The 17,245-nt window shown below is 44.8% G+C and overlaps 1 protein-coding gene across 1 annotated transcript; it reads right to left on the bottom strand.

Moving 5' to 3' along the window:
- Positions 1-292: 292 nt before the first annotated feature.
- On the bottom strand, positions 293-14,944 carry MLEC (malectin). The gene is made up of 5 exons (XM_077160035.1): positions 14,006-14,944; positions 7,825-8,003; positions 7,083-7,259; positions 6,918-6,975; positions 293-5,784 (listed from the first exon to the last, which is right to left on the bottom strand). Exons 1-5 carry the CDS (start codon positions 14,229-14,231, stop codon positions 5,555-5,557), a joined length of 870 nt encoding a protein of 289 aa, XP_077016150.1. The 5' UTR covers positions 14,232-14,944; the 3' UTR covers positions 293-5,554.
- Positions 14,945-17,245: the final 2,301 nt, after the last annotated feature.

Below are 17,245 nucleotides of genomic sequence, written 5' to 3'. Positions count from 1 at the left end.
TAAGGACAGTCATGGCCTGCTGTGCCAGTGAAAGGGGAAATAAAGACAAATTAACTTTATTTTCCTTGAATGTGCTACTAGTTGAAATGGCCAGGTTGGGTTTTACAGGGTATTATTCCCTTAACCAAACATTCTGGAGAAGAAAAGCAAAAGACACATGGTTAAATGGACAAAAGTTTCTGGCCTCATCACAGAAGAACCTTCACAGCCAAGTGACTGCCTGGGTCTCCCCTTTCCCACCCCGTCACTTCACCACTTTCCAATCAAATTCAAACTCAATACCAACACAGAGTATCACTGCAAATTGTTTATTAAAACACAAAGCAATGGACAGTGAAAAACATCCTGATTTTTTACTTTTTGGTGGGAGTAGAATGGGTGCATGGAAGGGATAGGAACAGATGAAGACAGCTCAGAAGGAAAGACAGCTCTATCCACCCTACTACTTTCCCCAGCCAGCCAGGTTTAAAGCCCTCAAGCACACTTCACTGTACTGCTGTAAATGTACATTATGGCTACAGAGTTGGTTTGGTCTAGGCAGGGAGAGGATGGGAAGCTAGAATAGGAATTACTAAGAACCTGACATCTTTTCTCCATACTTGGTACAGAATAAAGCAGCCAGGCCCAATTTGAAGAGCCAGCTTCCTGACAAGCTAGGTTAGGCCTAAAATGGTTTAAGAGGCTGTTTTAAGCACAGAATGGACAGCTGACCCTAGCTTGAAAGAACCTGGTGGAAGAAAAGATATCATTCCTAAATCTAAGGAAGAAACAAATCCAGGGTCAAATATCTTTTCATTCCCTGGATCATGGCACACCAGGAAACAAAAGACATGAAGAATGTCTCTTTCCTGGTTTTGCCAAAACGTCTCTCCCTGCCATTTTCCCCACCCACCTGGCAACTCACTTCTTCTTTCCTGAAAGTTGTCCTTTAAAAGGACAGAAATCACTTCAGTTTGTTGTTGTTATTCCTCATACTGAAAAAATAAAATGCTCAAAATAGAGGTGAGAATAGAGTTCTGCTTTTCCTGGTGCTATATGCCCCCATATCACAAGACTGCCTGGATGCAAGCAATGCTAAGGCCCTCTCTGCCAATTCTAACAGGCACTACTATTTCCCTGGCTGCCAACATGATCCTGGCACCTTGTTCTTACACTTCTGGGGGAAACCCATCTTGAGAGATCCATCCTGCTCTTTTTCTGCCAATCCAGCCAGAATTGAAATGCTCTTATCAGGATGATTTGGCCACCTAAAGCAGGCCAGCCAAAAGGCAGCTGGGAAAGGACAAACCAGATCGGCAGCAAGCCACACATGGGCAAAGAAACCTGCACTTGCTGGAAAGCTGACCCACTGATTGGTGCCAATCTAGTTTTATAACAAAATGAGGAACTCTAATCCTCTTGCCCCAGGAGCATATAAATACAGAAAGAATCCTAGCTTGGACTGAAAGGGAAAAATTCCTCTAATTTCTCTGAAGCTTGAACATTAAGACTTCTTTGCAATGTTCTTAAGAGTTCTTTGATCCTTAATTCTATCTTTCCATAGAAGAGAAGCAGATTTCTTCTGAGATTTCTGAACAGATCCCTGTTGTTCTGGTTCTGCTCCAGTACACTATCATTTAGCCTTGCCCTCCTATGGGGCATGTGGGGCATGGCAGAAGGAGGACCAAAGCACGTCCACCACCTTTTTTTTTTTTTTGCATCTATTAGTCTCTCACTTTGGAAAGCTCATCTGCTCTCCTGGATCCTTTTGGATCTTGGCAAAAGAGAGGCACAGAGGGCAATCTTATATGTTGCCACTTGATGCCATAAGGCTCCTCAAGGCAAGAAGACACTTGAATTATGTCAAAGCAGGCCAGCAAAAGGAAGGGGGAGAAAGGGATGAGGAAGCAGCCCCATGGCGGAGACTGAAGAAGTCCTGCCCAGACCTGAATCTAGAGGGAATGCCCACCCTGGCTCAGAGCAGGAGAGGAAAAGGCACGGTGCTGACCGGGGTAGGTCCTTCCTCATTCCCTAGGGAGGGTAGAAAACCTGCTGGTTCTTTCCCTGGGCTTCCCAAGGTGAGCCAATTTCTAGGAAAATGATTATAAGTGCTAGGAAAGCGAAAATACTGCTGCTGTTTTCTGAAGTTTGGCTAAGATTCTAGACGCCATGGCCAGGCTTTCCCGGGAGTGTCTAGAGGCAGGATAAGAAGAGAAATTCCTTAAAACAGAAGCTTCTCCAAACAGATAAAGAAGTGAAACCACAATTCTAAAACTGGATCAAACAGTTCCCTGGCACAGAAAGTGAGAGGGAAACTTAACTCAAAATTCAACTCATCTCACCAAAGTCTAAGTGACCTCTAATGTGATCACCCAATTTCAGACCAGTATCTCTCAGGCATACAGTGAGAGTGAGAGAATAAGATCACTCTCAAGCTAACAGGTGGCCCTGCAGATCTGGTGCAAGTCTTCCTGCAAGCCTAATGTTATTAGGACAAACTTGAATATACTGAGCAGCTTCTCCTAAAGAATGGAGATTTTTCAGAAAAATGGAGTCTGGTTTAGAGAGCATGGGTCTCATAGATAGTCTTTCCTGGCATGGTATTTCAATCAGCATTGAGTGAGACCCAAAAAAGTCCAATTAGAGGCCACCTGGCCCCTAAACACAAATCAGAGCTAGTTGCAGATTCAGCCCATCTCCAGCATAAGTCCTTGTATGGTCCACCCAGAAAATGAATTGAAGCCATACTTTCATCAGAAGAAGTTTCGACCGGGCACTGTGCTCTTGCCTTTGGCCAGCTGGACTCAAACACCTGGGACAAAAAAGAGATCCAATACAAGAGCCCAGGCCTTTCCTCATCCTAACTGGCATCACTTGTCACCTCCCAACCCCAGTCAGTCTCCTTACAGTGCGGTCCTAGCACTAAGCTCAAAATACAAGTATGAGAACAAACAGTGCAAAAAGCAACAGATAACTAAGAGAGTAATTCTTGACACATACAATACAAAAATAAAGAATGCCCCATTCCACCCCTTTAACCTAAACTTCATGTACCTATATAATCTTGGAGGAGAAAAAAAAAAAGTTTCAAGTTCAGCATCACAAGCCAGCTGTAGCCAGCCCTGGGCAGCTTTTGTTAGCTGGGTAGGCTTGGCTCCAGGGGACTCTGCCTCAGCCCCCACCTTACTTCTTCCTGTTTCCTCACTTCCCTTTAGTTTTTGTTATCCATAGATGATGTTCCTTCCTTTCAGACAAAACCAGAGAGGAAAGTGCTCATCCCTATCCCTGAGCTCAGGGGAAAGGGATGGGCTTGGAAACAGAGGCAGAAGCAAAGCTGCTTGGCTTACAGTACCACTAGGAAATGGCCCCAGGAGCCTGTTTCCTTCTGAGACTCTGAGTCACTGAAGGGATGGGTTGAGGTGAGGAGGCAGGGGCCCCTCCTTCCTCAAAGAGACCCAGTCAAATTAATAAACAAGGCAAAATGGAGGCAGCAAGTACTCCTTCCCCATCTAGTCTATCCCACTGGCAGTAACCCATGACTCTGGGGAGCTGTAATAGCACGGAAACTAAAGTCACTGCCAGAGCACAATTTATAGTCAAGCTGATCACCTCCTCAGCAGGCTGTCCCAGGTCCAAAGTTGTAGGACTTCACCTTTTAGAAGCCAGAGAGCTTCATGAAGCACTCCAGGAAGTGTTCCTCTGACTGCAGTCTCAGGCCATAGCTGCTCAGCTATCTGACTCAATACCCTAGTCCTGAGGCCCAAGTCACGGCTAAAATAAAGGGCTACAGCTCTCAAAACACCAAATGCTAGCCTGGAGTAACTCATTAAGAGCTAAAACCCAGATAAGAGCCCAAGAGCTACTTACTTTGTCACATAAAGAGCAGTTCAAATATATGGAACGCTTAAACACATCTAATAAAACAAAATTAAACAAATTCTACAAAGATGGGCCTGGCCTGAGATTCTATGCTGATTCCAACCCAGGTTGAAGCTAATCCTGCTGCCTCTCATCCACAAAATTTCTTGTAGCTTGGCGGGGTTCTCCCACATTATTGCCCTAACTGGGAAACGGACAACAGTGACAACAAAGAAAAAACAGGGGAACTTCATTCCTGAAGAAGATGTGCAAGCGAATTAAAGCCGATACTTTGATCCTAAGGTTGAATTCATAGTTGCCAGGACTATGGCTGATGGGAACTCTTTCAGACCCATCACACCAAGAACCTGACTACTATTTGGGTAAGGAAATGAAAGGATAGAGGGTATACCGTTAAGATCAGTGGTGACTGAGCCTTGAATAGGTTAAAGGATATAGCCAATCTCATTCATTGAGGACAGCTCTGGGCATAAACCAAAACTGGTTGAACTGTGATAGAGAAGGTGTCTGTAACACGGAGGACATGGTAACAAATGAACATCAGATAATAGATACTGCAAACAGTGGTCAGTCACTTAGTAGGGCTCAAGTCTCTGAGGTTGCTCTTAAATTATACTAACATAAGCCTTTCCTAATCCAAAGATCAGAAGAGACTTTTAAGGTCAAGTGTTCTGTTGCTGCAGGCTGGAAAGCATCCCTGCCCCATGGCAGCAAGACCCTACAGAGGGGCCAGTAAAAGAACTGCTGGGTCAGGCCCTTCTGGCTGCTGGCTCAGAGATCCAGGGAGAGAGGTACCAACAAGGTGAGGTGGTAGAAGATAAGACATTCAAACGAGGGAACCTAAAATCCCCATGTCTCCTTCCCTTCTTGACAATAACTTAGTGGGATGGTTGAGAGGGGGAAGAGATTTCAATGAGTCAGATTACGAAAAAATGAAAGGAAATCAAGTGCCCAACAGGCACTGAAATCAAAATGATTTGTTGTGGTAAGAAATCAAGAGGCAACTTGAGGACCTAACATAAACTAATCGTCTTGGATACCAGACAGTCCTCTAAATGGTACATATCAGGAAGACAAGCAATGACAAAACTCAAATACTTAAGATAGAACCATCAGTGGGCTAAAACGAGAAAGACTTCCAAGTAAGGAAGTATCTCCTTATGGGTTTTTTTTTCCTCCCCCTTCATTTTTCTTTTTATCTTTTCCATACAAGTTATATACCTTCACACATGTACTCTCAATCCCAAGATATCTCCAAACTTATTTGGACATAACTTCAGAACATACCCAATTCCCAGCACTGATCTTCTCAGGTAATTAGATGACATTTCCCTGCTGTTAATTTCTAACTTAAAAAAGCGGAACCGTTTCTACTCTGAGTTCAGAGTCCTTTCCACTAGGTATACAGACTAGGATCTTTGAAGAGGAAAGATCCAGTTTTACACTATGTACCCTGGAGAGGAAAGAGACAGCTGGGGGCCAGCCACAAAAAGGACTAAGACTGAAGCAGGTCTGGGATCAGGTGGTGGATAAGGGCTGCTCTCTACTCACCCCGCCTCTTTTTACCTCCTTTAAATTTGTTGAGTGTTTTTTGTTTGTTTTTTGTTAATCATTGTGAACAATACAGGGAACCAAAACCAACATATTTGGTTTCTTTCCCACACCCCTCCACCCTGTTCAGGATGGTAATTTGTTCTCACAACCGGCAGAGGCAAAAGAGGGTTGGAATGAAGACTCCGAAGGCCACCAGGATAGGAAACATGAGGCTGCTGTTGTCAGAGGCATAGGGATTGGGCGTACGGGGGCCAGACTGAACTCGATTCTTATTGGTCTGTCTTTTCAGATTAGATCCTTCATCATATTCTTCTTCTTCTTCTTCCTCTTCTTTCTTCTCCAATCCTGGATGTGGCTGCAGCTTTGGTACATCTGACACAAAAAAGAACATACCATTTAAGTAAGACTCACAGCATTTAAGTGAAACCCTTAGGAACAGCCACAATAAAGAACCCATATGACCTAACCAAGGTCCACAGGAAGGAGCAAAAGTTGCAGAAACAGCCTCTAGCCTACAGTGCAGCAGCATGCCTGGAGTAATGGTGCTTAGATCTAGCTAAACAGGAGTAAAAGCAACCCTGACCAAAAAGGAAGTTCTATATCTCCCCTTCCCGTCTTATTTCTCCTTCAGAGCCCAGAGAGAACCAAACTAGAAAGGGACAACGACCCAAAATCCAAAATGACCTTTCTAAATCTCTTTTCTCTCCCACCATCCTACATTCCTCTTTGATTCATAAAGCAACTAAAGGAGAGCTACTCCAGAGTTCTGCCTCCTCAGCACATGTAATCCCTCTGCCCTACGTCCTCCTTAGGGACTCAAGCAGAAATCTGTTTGATGGGAAATCCTCCTAAATGTCATTTTGGGGGCGAACAAGACAACATGATGAGATCCTCAGTGCATTATGAGGAGTTGGAAAAACACACAGATGTGGGATGGGGGGGAAGTCATGGGAAACTGGCAGCCAGGATAATCTAAACACTGAGAAAAATTCAGAGATATACTCTGAGGCTATATTCAGAGGATAAGGAGACATTAGTAAGTGAACTTTTGTCCCAGTGTAGTCCAGGAATGCAGGAATCTTTCACAGCTTACAAAAACCTTAAAGAACTCCAACCCACCCCCACTTTTGCCCTTTTGCCTGCAGGAAGGAGGTGTCAAAGAAAGAACAGAGTAAGGACAAATTTTAGACAATTCCTAATGACTGCAAACGTCAGAGCCACACCAATAAATACCAATATTATTCTCATTTTACAGTGAACCTAAAGGAATTTGTCCAAGACCAAACAGTTGATTTACTGGCAGCAGCAAGATTTGAACACAGATCTTACTCTGAAGTTAGCAGCAACCATCATGTCAGTTCCCATCTGGCTGACTCTGCATTCCCCACAATCTGGCTTTAAATAGGTATTTCCAAAATAGTGACCAGCTAAATTCATCCCATCAAGGGTTTCCTCAACCATATCCTTCAGTCCAAGTCAAAAAGGAGACCAAAAGCAGGACTTACCATCCACTGTCCCAGCCATGATGTAGAGTGCACAGACTTTGGGATTGTCGTAGTACCCCTAGGAAACGGGAAGAAGTGATCAACTCCACAGAGCATAAATGTTTTCCCCTATTACCCACTCTTTTGAGCCTTTCCTCAGCTATTAGGGAAGGGCAGGAGTATTACCTTGACAAACTCGATGTAGAGCCTCCCTGTAAAGGTAGACACCTCCCCCTGGACGCTCAGCTTCCCCTTTCTGATGCTCATAGGGATGATCTCATCGTGAGCAGTGCTGTGCCCAACGCGGTCAAAGATATCCAAGTCCTTCACCACAACATGGCCATTCAATCGCACATCAAACACCTTCCAGAATTAGAAAAGGAGACAATGGCAACATCATCAGCTTCACATCCTTCAGCAATGGGACATCGTGCACTTCAAGTTCAAAAATAATATAAGAAATGATGGGGCTGGATATACCCCCAGAGTGGCAACTGTCATTTATCTAAGCCAAATCAAAACCATGTTTTCTTTACTGCAAGGGTCTCACCCTCGCCTTAAGGAACAAAGAATATAAACAAAAAGCTCAGCATGGGAAGAAGATAACTCACAGTAAGGAACAGAAGAAAAGAATGAGGCTAAAAACAAGGTACTGAAAACCAAGTATGGGGAGGTAATCAGGATGGCCTTACCAGATTGGCTATCAGGGACTAGGATTCTGGCATTGCTTTCTGTCACTAACCCCCAAGCAAGTGCAGCCTCACAGGTAACAGGACATAGCTTCTCTGGAGGCAAGAGAAATCAAGCTCTTTCTGAAAGCTCATCCATCTATCCCTTCTGAAGAGGCTCTTACATGCTGACACAAAGCAGGGACTTTCCAAAAGTGGTAATGTCCCATTGACCAAGCAAGAGCCAGACCAGGCCTCACCTTCTGCTGGGACTGTGCAAAATAGACCTCAGCAAATTTCAATACGAGCACATAGTCCCCCTCCTCTTTGATGGGCACTTCATAGCCAAAGGTCTCCTCGTTGTACCTCTCTGTTTGATAAAGGATCTGGTCCTCAGGGTTGGAGCGCAGGATTGGCAGTTTCATGCCATAGTCTGAGGCTGGGGACAAAAGACAAAAAAACAAAAACCACATCAGAAGCAGGACACAAAAGAAAAGCAGAGACCCCAGAACTGCCAGAGGCATTTCCAGGGTAATACCAATAATCCTCCAGTGAAGGGGCCACCCTTCTGCACCTAGCTCCAAACAGACCAGACACAAAAGCAGGAATCAAACAGTCATTATCAAGGAAGAATAAAATAAAAGACACCTCACACCAATCGCCCTACCAGTCCCCAAAACCTCTCATAGTGGAACTTTCTGCAAGTACATTAAAATGACTTTCCCAAGAGTGTATGGAGAATGACAGGGATAAAACAAATCTCACTCATTATCAGAAGAAAGAGTACACTGCAGCTGCCTGGTTCCCTGAAAGGAAAGCTGAGGAGAAACCTCATAAAACAAGGGGGATGGTCAAGAACTCTATACAAGGCAATTAAGTTCAAAGAATGTGTTTTCTCATTCAGAAAAGCTCACAGTCTAACACAAACAGGATATATGGTTAGGTAAGTCATTCTTCATTGTCTTTAATACAACATATGTTACCAGCTTTACTTGTTTTATACAATTTTCATTCAAAGAGCCCCAAGGTTGGTAAAGAGCAACATGGCAATAAAAAGAAGATGTGATACTCTCTAATTTCCTTTAGGTCCAAGAACCTTAGTCCTCACATACTCACAAAACTACCTCACCTACTCTTCTAAAATTTCTTCAATTAAACCAAAAGAAGAAAAAACAAGTTCCAACTGAATCCCTAATACTTAACGCTACCTGGCATATACTAGTCAATATTATTTGCAAAACAAATGAATGGCAACAAAGGAGGTGCCTGCAAAGCAGTGAAGTCATGCTGTTCTCTCCACAGGCCTAAAACCCAAGCAGGAAAAGAAAATCTGCCAAAGCCCTATTGGTACTTCTGGTTTAAGAGGCCCAAGCTCCTGTAGAGGGGGGTGGACGCCTTTCCTATTTCCCAGGCTGACAAGGAATAAGGCAAGGTCAAAGTAAAAAGTTACTTACCCTTAGGTCACTATCAGAAAAGCAGAAAATCTGTATTGTCCCCTGCCCTCTCCCAGCCTTACAGGACTATATATATATCCCACCCCATAACAAACTAAATGGGGCATTTTCCCAGATATCAGATACTAAATTCCAGCCCCAGAGATGAACCGTTTTCTCCTTAGGAGGGGGGCTTTTTTATTCCTTTATCCTATGAATTCAATGAGGTTTTCCAGGGCTCCTTAATTCTACTTTCCAAACCACAAACTAAGAGCTGGAAATAAGATTTCAAGACTACTTTCAAATCCAACATGGTGACTCTGAGGACATGTGATGTCCTTAAAGGACATCTAGATCCTTTAGGAGATACCGAAAAGCAGTCATCCCTGCAGCTTTTGCCTTCTGAATCTCCAAAACTCCAAGAGATGAGGCATGGTAAACGGTAAAAAGTTAACTAAAAGACCCAGTGGCTGAGGTCAAACCCTCAAAAAATAAAATAAACCTAACTGCTGACAGCTCCAGCAAGGGAGCTTGAGATCAGATGGACTGATGAGACAATGCAACAGGAAACTCATGGCACTTGGTTCTTCAGACTTTTTTGTCCAATTTCTCCTTGAAAAACAAATCAAAGAAAAGCAGCTGAGTAGCACTACAAAGGATGCATTACCACCAAACCCCAGCTCTCACCCAGGCTCAAAAAACCATTACCCTGGGGCACAAACCTATAAAGCCTAAAAGACTGCTATTCCTCTTCCAACGTCGCTCTAAAAATTTCCTTCTTCCATGAGGATCATGACCCTTACAAATCTGGAATATTAACTAGATTTGATTTATAGATACACAGAAAGTTTTGTGCGTACATACAGACTCTTTTTTTTCTTACCGAGTTGAAAAAGTGAGAAAATAACAGTAGTTGTGGCAGTCTCAGTTAAGAAAAACTGAACAAAAATTGCTTAACAACCTTGGAATTATCTTTAAATATTTCCGCTTTAAAGGCCAAGTAAATTTCCCAAGAGATGTGTCAATGGCAAAACTGAATTTGCCCAAATCCCAAGGGATGCAGTAGCAAAAGTGATTTTTTTCTTTCCCCCTTAGATATTATGTATTCATAGTTAAACAGATTTCCTTAAAATACAGTGAAGTATTTTAGCATATTTAGCAACACAGCTAAAGTTGGCTCAGACAGTTAAGCAAAAGGGAAGGGGACCAAAGAGTCTACATTATTTACGCTACTTTTTAGTTCTAGACAATGGAGTGGCCAGACCACTTCAAAATGCAGCCCAGGTTTTAGAGTTAAGATAGGCCTAGATTTGAATCCTGACTCTGCCACCTATTGTGTAATGTTGTTTCTCTAGGTTTGATTTCTCACCTGTAAAATGAGAGATCACCTATCCCACAGAGTTGTGGTGAGATTTAAAAGATATCCATAAAGAGCTTAATGCAATGCCTCACAGACACCCAGACAGACACAAAGGTATGCTAGCCCAGAAAGGATAGGCACACAAAAAGCACTAAATAAATGCCTCTGCCCCAGGGGGCTTAGGGAATGGACAAAGCAAAAATGGAAGCAACAAAGCTAATTGGAAAACCACAGCTGAGGGGTGGGCCACAGTGGCTCAACAGGCAGAGTTCTCGCCTGCCATGCCAGAGACCTGGGTTCAATTCCCGGTGCTGGCCCATGCACAAAAAAATAAAACCTACAGCTGTGTATTACAGGAGTGGGAAAGCCAGAATGAGCAGGAATTTGTCCTATGTGAAACTAACATTGTAAAGGCTCTATGGTTCCGATACCACCCACCACCCCAACATGGGGCCTCTCAATCACTAGACTATTCCTATGAGTCGTTTCTTATTCAAGTAAGGCCAGTTGTTAAAAAATTATTCTGAATTGAGACAGGGGCCCCAGAGATTCAGTGACCCAAATTCTCTACCTATGAACCACTACTACTTGGAGGGCCTGCAGGTAAAGTGTTCCTCTTAGGTTACAGTATGGGAAGAGAATCCCAAATCCTTATGCAAAGCAGAGGCAGCAGAGACTGCTCTCATTCCATCTTTCAAGCTCTTATCTCCCAAGGCCAAATCCTTTCCTAGCCAGAGGGTAGGCTACGCAAGGGTCTTCCTTTATTTATTCTGTAATTATTATTACAGAATTAATAATCTGTTAGACTTACACCCCCAGCCAGCTTTCTTCTCCTCTGGAGCTATTTCTAATTCCATGTAAAAAGTCATTTTGCACAAAAAGACACTGCAACCTACTCTAGTTAAAGTTTTCAGAGTCATGATCACAATTTCTGAAGTCTTATTGAGAAGGAAAACAAGGCTCAGAGAGGTTAAGCAAGTCCTACAATCTGGTTAGCAGATCCCTTTCTACAAAAAGGAAATAGCCTCCCCCTAAAATCCAGCCAAGTTCTATGCCCTCAGGCAAAATAGCCAGGTCTTTTCCTGGTCAGAGTCCAGGAGAACCCAGAATAGGCAAGTCAAGAGGAATCTGAAATTTGCGTCAAGCCAAAACCCCAAGGTGAGCATCTCTGAATTACATTCTGTAGTGGTACTGCTATCTACTGAAGCACACAGGTTGAAAAAGCTCTTTCATGGCTGCCATCGTCTCCTATAGGTACCAGCTATCCTCAAGGCAGAAACGCACTTCGATAAACATAAAAGCATATGCCACAAGATGCCCTGGGCTACCCCCATAGTTGACAAGAAAGTCAAACAACAAAGAAACTAGAGAAACAGTAATTTGAATGCAAGCCAAAATCTTCTCTGGATGAACGTAGGAGACAAATATCTGAATCCATTCAACATAAAATGAACTTATCTCAGTGTGCTGGAAACAATATCACAAGCATGTGGAGGAAAATTTGACATACAGCTCCTACCGCAATTAGTGTCAATAGGTGCTCTAAGGCAAGGGTCTCCAAATACCTGGCACGCCCTTTATCCAAACAGGGCTGAGAAAGTAAAGCATTTCCCTAGGTGGGCAGAATTCTTAGTACAGAAAGAAACTAGCAAGCTGGGTCCCATAAGTGGAACACAGCTCAGTCCCAGACCTAATTCCAGGAAAAAATTACTCTCAGGAACCTGGTAAGTTCAATGTTTCAACAGGCTGGACCAAGCTGCAGCTGAGAACCACCTCACCACCACCATCATTCATGCCTTAAAACTACTAGAATTAATCCATACCCAGACTGGCAGTCAGAGTGGAGCAGGGAACCTCAAGTTATACAATGCCCGAGGCTGAAGCCAGCATATCAGAGACACACATGAGCTTTGGCGCATCTTGTGTAATTTTACCTGCTACAATAAACTCCTCCCAAGGAATGGCAAGCATGAGCCAATGACCCAAAAGCAGAGAGCCTGGCTGACTGCTGATCAATACCTCCCTTCCCACCTCCCCAACAAAAACACAACCAACCAACTGTGCCAGAAAATTTAAACCAGAATTTCTAAATAGAGGCAACATCTGGAGCCTAAACCTGTGTGGTCTTAGCTTTATCCTCTGCACAATGGACCTAATAGGACAATGTAACTATTGTAAAGCCTTCTGTTAAATGACATCTGCACACTGTGCCCGCAACAGCTATCTCAGGAGGCAAAGTCCACAAACTGTCTCTGGTTTCCTCAAGGAAAACCACACCCATGAAGAAAGAGGAAGGGTCTAAGATGAAGAGTGGTGACCTCCTGCTGTGAAGTCTAACTCTGGCTGTTATTATAGCCACGAAAGACCAGGGTCCTGACTCAGCTTAACCCAGGCAACTGTGACCTACATACCAGGGCTAAACAAATCGCAGGACATAGAACTTCAGAAAACAGCCCTGTGTCCCAAAACCCTTACATGTATGAACACAGTAAATTCCCTACTATAACAAACTCCAGGGCACTGCAATTAACTTGGAAGAACTAAGTTAAACCCTTTAGTAAAAAGACAAAACTCAAGTCTGGGCATCATGGAAAATGAGAGTCTTTCTCTAAGTTGTCTGGAGAAGGCATATTGCCAATTTGGCAGCCTCCAAACCCAACATACATCATAAATCTCCTGCCAACACATGAAGCAAGGAACTTCCTTCTTAAACCCGTTATCTACCTAGAGCAGATTTTCCCAAAGAGTAGCCTGGGGACAATCCGCATCAGAAGCCCTTGATGTAGGAACCTGAGTCCCACCAGAGAACTTAATCTAACAGGTCTGGAGTGGGGACCCGGAATCTGCATTTTTAACCAGCTCCCCAGGCAATTCTTACACACACATTAACTTTGAGAACTACACATCCCTATAAAAGCTACTGCTGCTCAATCAGTTAATTCAGAATAATTTTCCCATAAGCTGGAATCATGTGTCTCAGGACTACGTGGGGCTGATTCTATGTATTTTTGCAGAATATTCAGATCTAATGCTTGTTGACCAGGAATGACACCTCACATGCAGGATGGCTTCAAAAGAATCACTCTTGGGGGGAAGGGAGCCCACTTGCAGCTTCTACTTTCACGCCAATATATTCCTCTCTCTGAAAGTGGGAGGCAGAGGGGGGAAGCTACAGTCAAATTTTCCTAGCCCATCCACTTCGAGGATTTCTTTCTATTCTGGCTAAGAACCACGCCGTGCTCCAGCAGAAAAAGTAAGGAAAGCGGCTGATTTCTGGGTCCACAGGAATCTGACCAGGAACTGTCTTGAATGAAAGATGAGCCACTTGGGCCAGGGGTACCAATCCTACAACCTGTGAGGCCTCGAGGTTGCAACTCGTTTTACTTTCCCAGCTTGGGTGAGGGTGAAGGATTAAGAAGATGCGAGGTCCAAAAATAACTTATCGCCAACTCTCTCTCTATGGCTCTGGGTAGCTTGGAGCCAAGTGTCAGGGCCCTGAGCCCTGACTGGGTCCCCTAGGAAAGTGCAGGGAGAAATTTCACTCCAGAGACGTGGTCCCAGGGTCGAGAAAGGGGCTCGGGGCCCAGGCCGGCGGCACCCCGCCCCCGGCAGGGCCAGGATCTCGTGGCTTGGCTGAGGGGCGCTCACCTCGGCCCACCCGGCCTTCCAAAGGGTCCTTGCGGAAGTGGATCCCATGCACGTCCACATGCGCTTCACCGCCGGCGTTGACCGCCCAAATGACGCTCTCCGGCAACCCGGCCCCCGCCGCGCCCGCCACGCCGAGCTCCGACCTCCGGAGCGCCGGCAACAGCATGAGCAGCAGCAGTCGCATGAGCGCCACGGCGGCTTCCTCACCACGCCGGGCCCCCAGCATGGCGGGCACCACCGCGGGGGCAGCCTCGGCCGACCCTCGTCCTCGGCCGACCGCCAGGCCACCCTGGACTCAGAAAAGCGCTACTGGCCGCTCTGCTTCAGCCGCCGGGGACATGTCGCTCTCGGGCCTCCTCCTCAGCCACCGGTGTCGCCTCCCACCTCAGGAACAACCTACCCCGCCGCCCAGCCCCAGCCGCGACCTGCAGCCAATCAGCGCCCGCCCCTCATTAATTACCCAACACCCGCCGGGAGCCGGGAGTCCATTGGCTGCTAAGAGCGGGTATGGGCGTGGACATTCCCAGGCGCAGGCCCAACGGTCAGGCACTAGTGGAGCGCGCGCAGAGTGAGGGAGTTCGGTTGAAGCGGCGGTTCGATGCGGAAGTGGCGGGGTGCAGCACCCAGGCAGCCCCGGAATTCCGCAGCTGAATGAGTAAAGTGGCCTGGGAGGGACGGTTTAGAGTAGGACGCAATGACACGTCGCCAGCACTTCCGGTACCCCAGATCTCGGGACCGAATAAGCTCTGGAGGGGGCGTTGCCTACTTTCCCATTCCCTCTTCCCCTCTCATTGAGGTAGGAGCACAAGCTCTAGTAGGAGATGCAGAGAGCACTATGACCTGAGAGAGTGAGTCCTTTTCCCGCGTGAGACAAGGGACTCATCCTCCCCAGAGAGGCCTCACACGCAGATTCTCAGGGAACGAATCCCATGAGGGCCGCCCCCACCCCTTAGCTGGCTCGGGGCTGGTGGTAGCGCCCAGAAGGCAGTCCAATCAGAAGCCTCCAACGCAGCGGAAACGCGTGGCCTTGTGGGGGTGAGGCTCAGGGCGTCTCCATGGCGATGGCCTTTGGCTGGCCCCAGGGGCCAAGGGGCTGGACTGGGGCTTCCCCCACGCTGGCCGGAGTCCTCGTGGTCGGTACCCAGTCTGGGTGTTTGTCGGACACAGGCATGGCTTGAGCTCCCTCTTTCCTCTTCGGCAGTTCCACTCGGCGTTCTCCTGCATTAGCAATCTCTGTGCTGCGGTCGCTTCCCAAACTCCCAATTTCGGATGTGTAAACTGAGGCTCAGAAAAGGGGTGGAGTCTTGTGTAAGGGTCACACCACGAGTTTAGGACAAAGCCAGGACAAAAACTTGTTTATTCATTTGTTCAACAAATATTTATGGAGCCCTTACTACTAGGGTTGCAAGAGTTAACAGATGAAATACAGGAAGCCTAGTTACCTGAATTTTATATAACAACCCTATCTCCTTAATATGCAAGGCAATGTGTTTTGTGAACCAGTGAACAAAACACACCGCGGGGCCCGCAGGAGAATCAGATACTTTATTATTATTATTATTTAATAATGCCATGCAATCATCCAATCTTTGCAATCAGTGGTTCACAGTATCATAGAGCTGTGCATTTGTCATCAATCGATTTTTTAATATTTCAGTACTCGAAAAAAATTTTTAAATGAAAGTAAAAAAGAACACCTAAAAAATCCCATACCCCCTCCCCTATTATTTATTTAGTCTTTTTTTTTTCTCTTTACTCATCTTCCCATACACTGAATAAAGGGAGTGTCAGTCACAAGATTTTCACAACATGGCCACACCATAAAAACTCTATAGTTATTCAATCATCTTCAAGAATCAAGGCTATTGGATTACAGTTCAACAGTTACAGGTGTTTCGCTCTAGTTACTTCAATACACCAAAACCTGAAAAGGGATATCTATATAATGCGTAAGAATAACCTCCAGAATGACCTCTCAACTCTATTTGAACTCTCTCAGTCACTGAAACTCTATTTTGTTTCATTTCTCTTCCCCTTTTTGACCAAGGCTTTCTCAATCCCACGATGCCAGGGCCAGGCTTATCTCCAGGATTCATGTCCCACGTTGCCAGGAGATTTACACCCTTAAGAGTCATGTCCTATGTAGGGGAAAGAGCAGTGAGGTCACCTGCAGAGATGGCTTAAAGAGAGAGGCCACCTCTGAGCAGCAAAAGAGGTTCTCTGGGGTGACTCAGGCATAATCGTAAGTAGGTTTAGCTTCTCCTTTGCAGGAATAAGTTTCATAAGAGCAAGCCCCAAGACTTGACCTATCAAATTTGCAATCCCCAGTGATTGAGAATATAAGGTCTTCCCTAAGTAGGGAAGTTTAATATTTCCACCTTTTTCCCCAGCCCCTCAAGGGTATTTTGCAAATACTTTTTAATCTTCTGCCCATATTACTCTGGGATGTGTCGGGGCATCACACCAACCTGTACATACCAACAAGATCTCACTCTCTATTCAAAGATTCCGTGTAATTATGGTGTTCAAATAAGCTGACCATACGTGTTAGATTAGATGGAGTGCTACAGAAAATAAAAATTTTTCACCAAATAAACATCATTCCTTTGTCCTTACACAGAAATTGATATTTTAAAATAGAGTCACTATCATCCTTTACCCTTTAGTCTGATTTACCTTAGCCCTACCCAGATCAGCTTCTCTAATTGAAGTCTGATAACTTTTTCAGCATTTTTAACGGTTGCTATTTGGGTAATGCTGACTTTCATGGTTGCAGAGCTCTAGCTCTGACAGATACATTTTTAATAACCCCATACTCAATTAGTTTAGAACAGTAATGAATGCTATAAAGAAACAAAGCAGGATCCTTAAAGGGAGAAAATCAGTGGAAAATTTAATGTACCAGAATTCCTTCCCCAACTCCTAAAGTGAGACCCCACAGGGCTTCTCAGATTCCATTCCTGGATGGACTATCTTTGTACCAAGGAACCTGGCCATTTAACTCCTTTTGTGGTCTTGGCAAGTTATTTTACCTTTTGTGGTTCAGTTTCCTCAACTGTGAAATAGAGATAATAATAGTTCATACTATAAGAATAGCTATGAGTATTAAAGAAGGTAATTCCACTGCTAAGTATACACCTAAGAGAAATGAAAACATGTATTCATGCAAATACTTGTAGTTGTATGTTTGTAGCAGCCTTATTCAAATAATCAAAAAATGGAAACAACCCAAATGTCCAT

Source organism: Tamandua tetradactyla, chromosome 5 (assembly GCF_023851605.1).
Source record: "Tamandua tetradactyla isolate mTamTet1 chromosome 5, mTamTet1.pri, whole genome shotgun sequence".
Classification (NCBI taxonomy): domain Eukaryota; kingdom Metazoa; phylum Chordata; class Mammalia; order Pilosa; family Myrmecophagidae; genus Tamandua; species Tamandua tetradactyla.
This window is presented reverse-complemented; position numbering and strand designations above follow the sequence as displayed.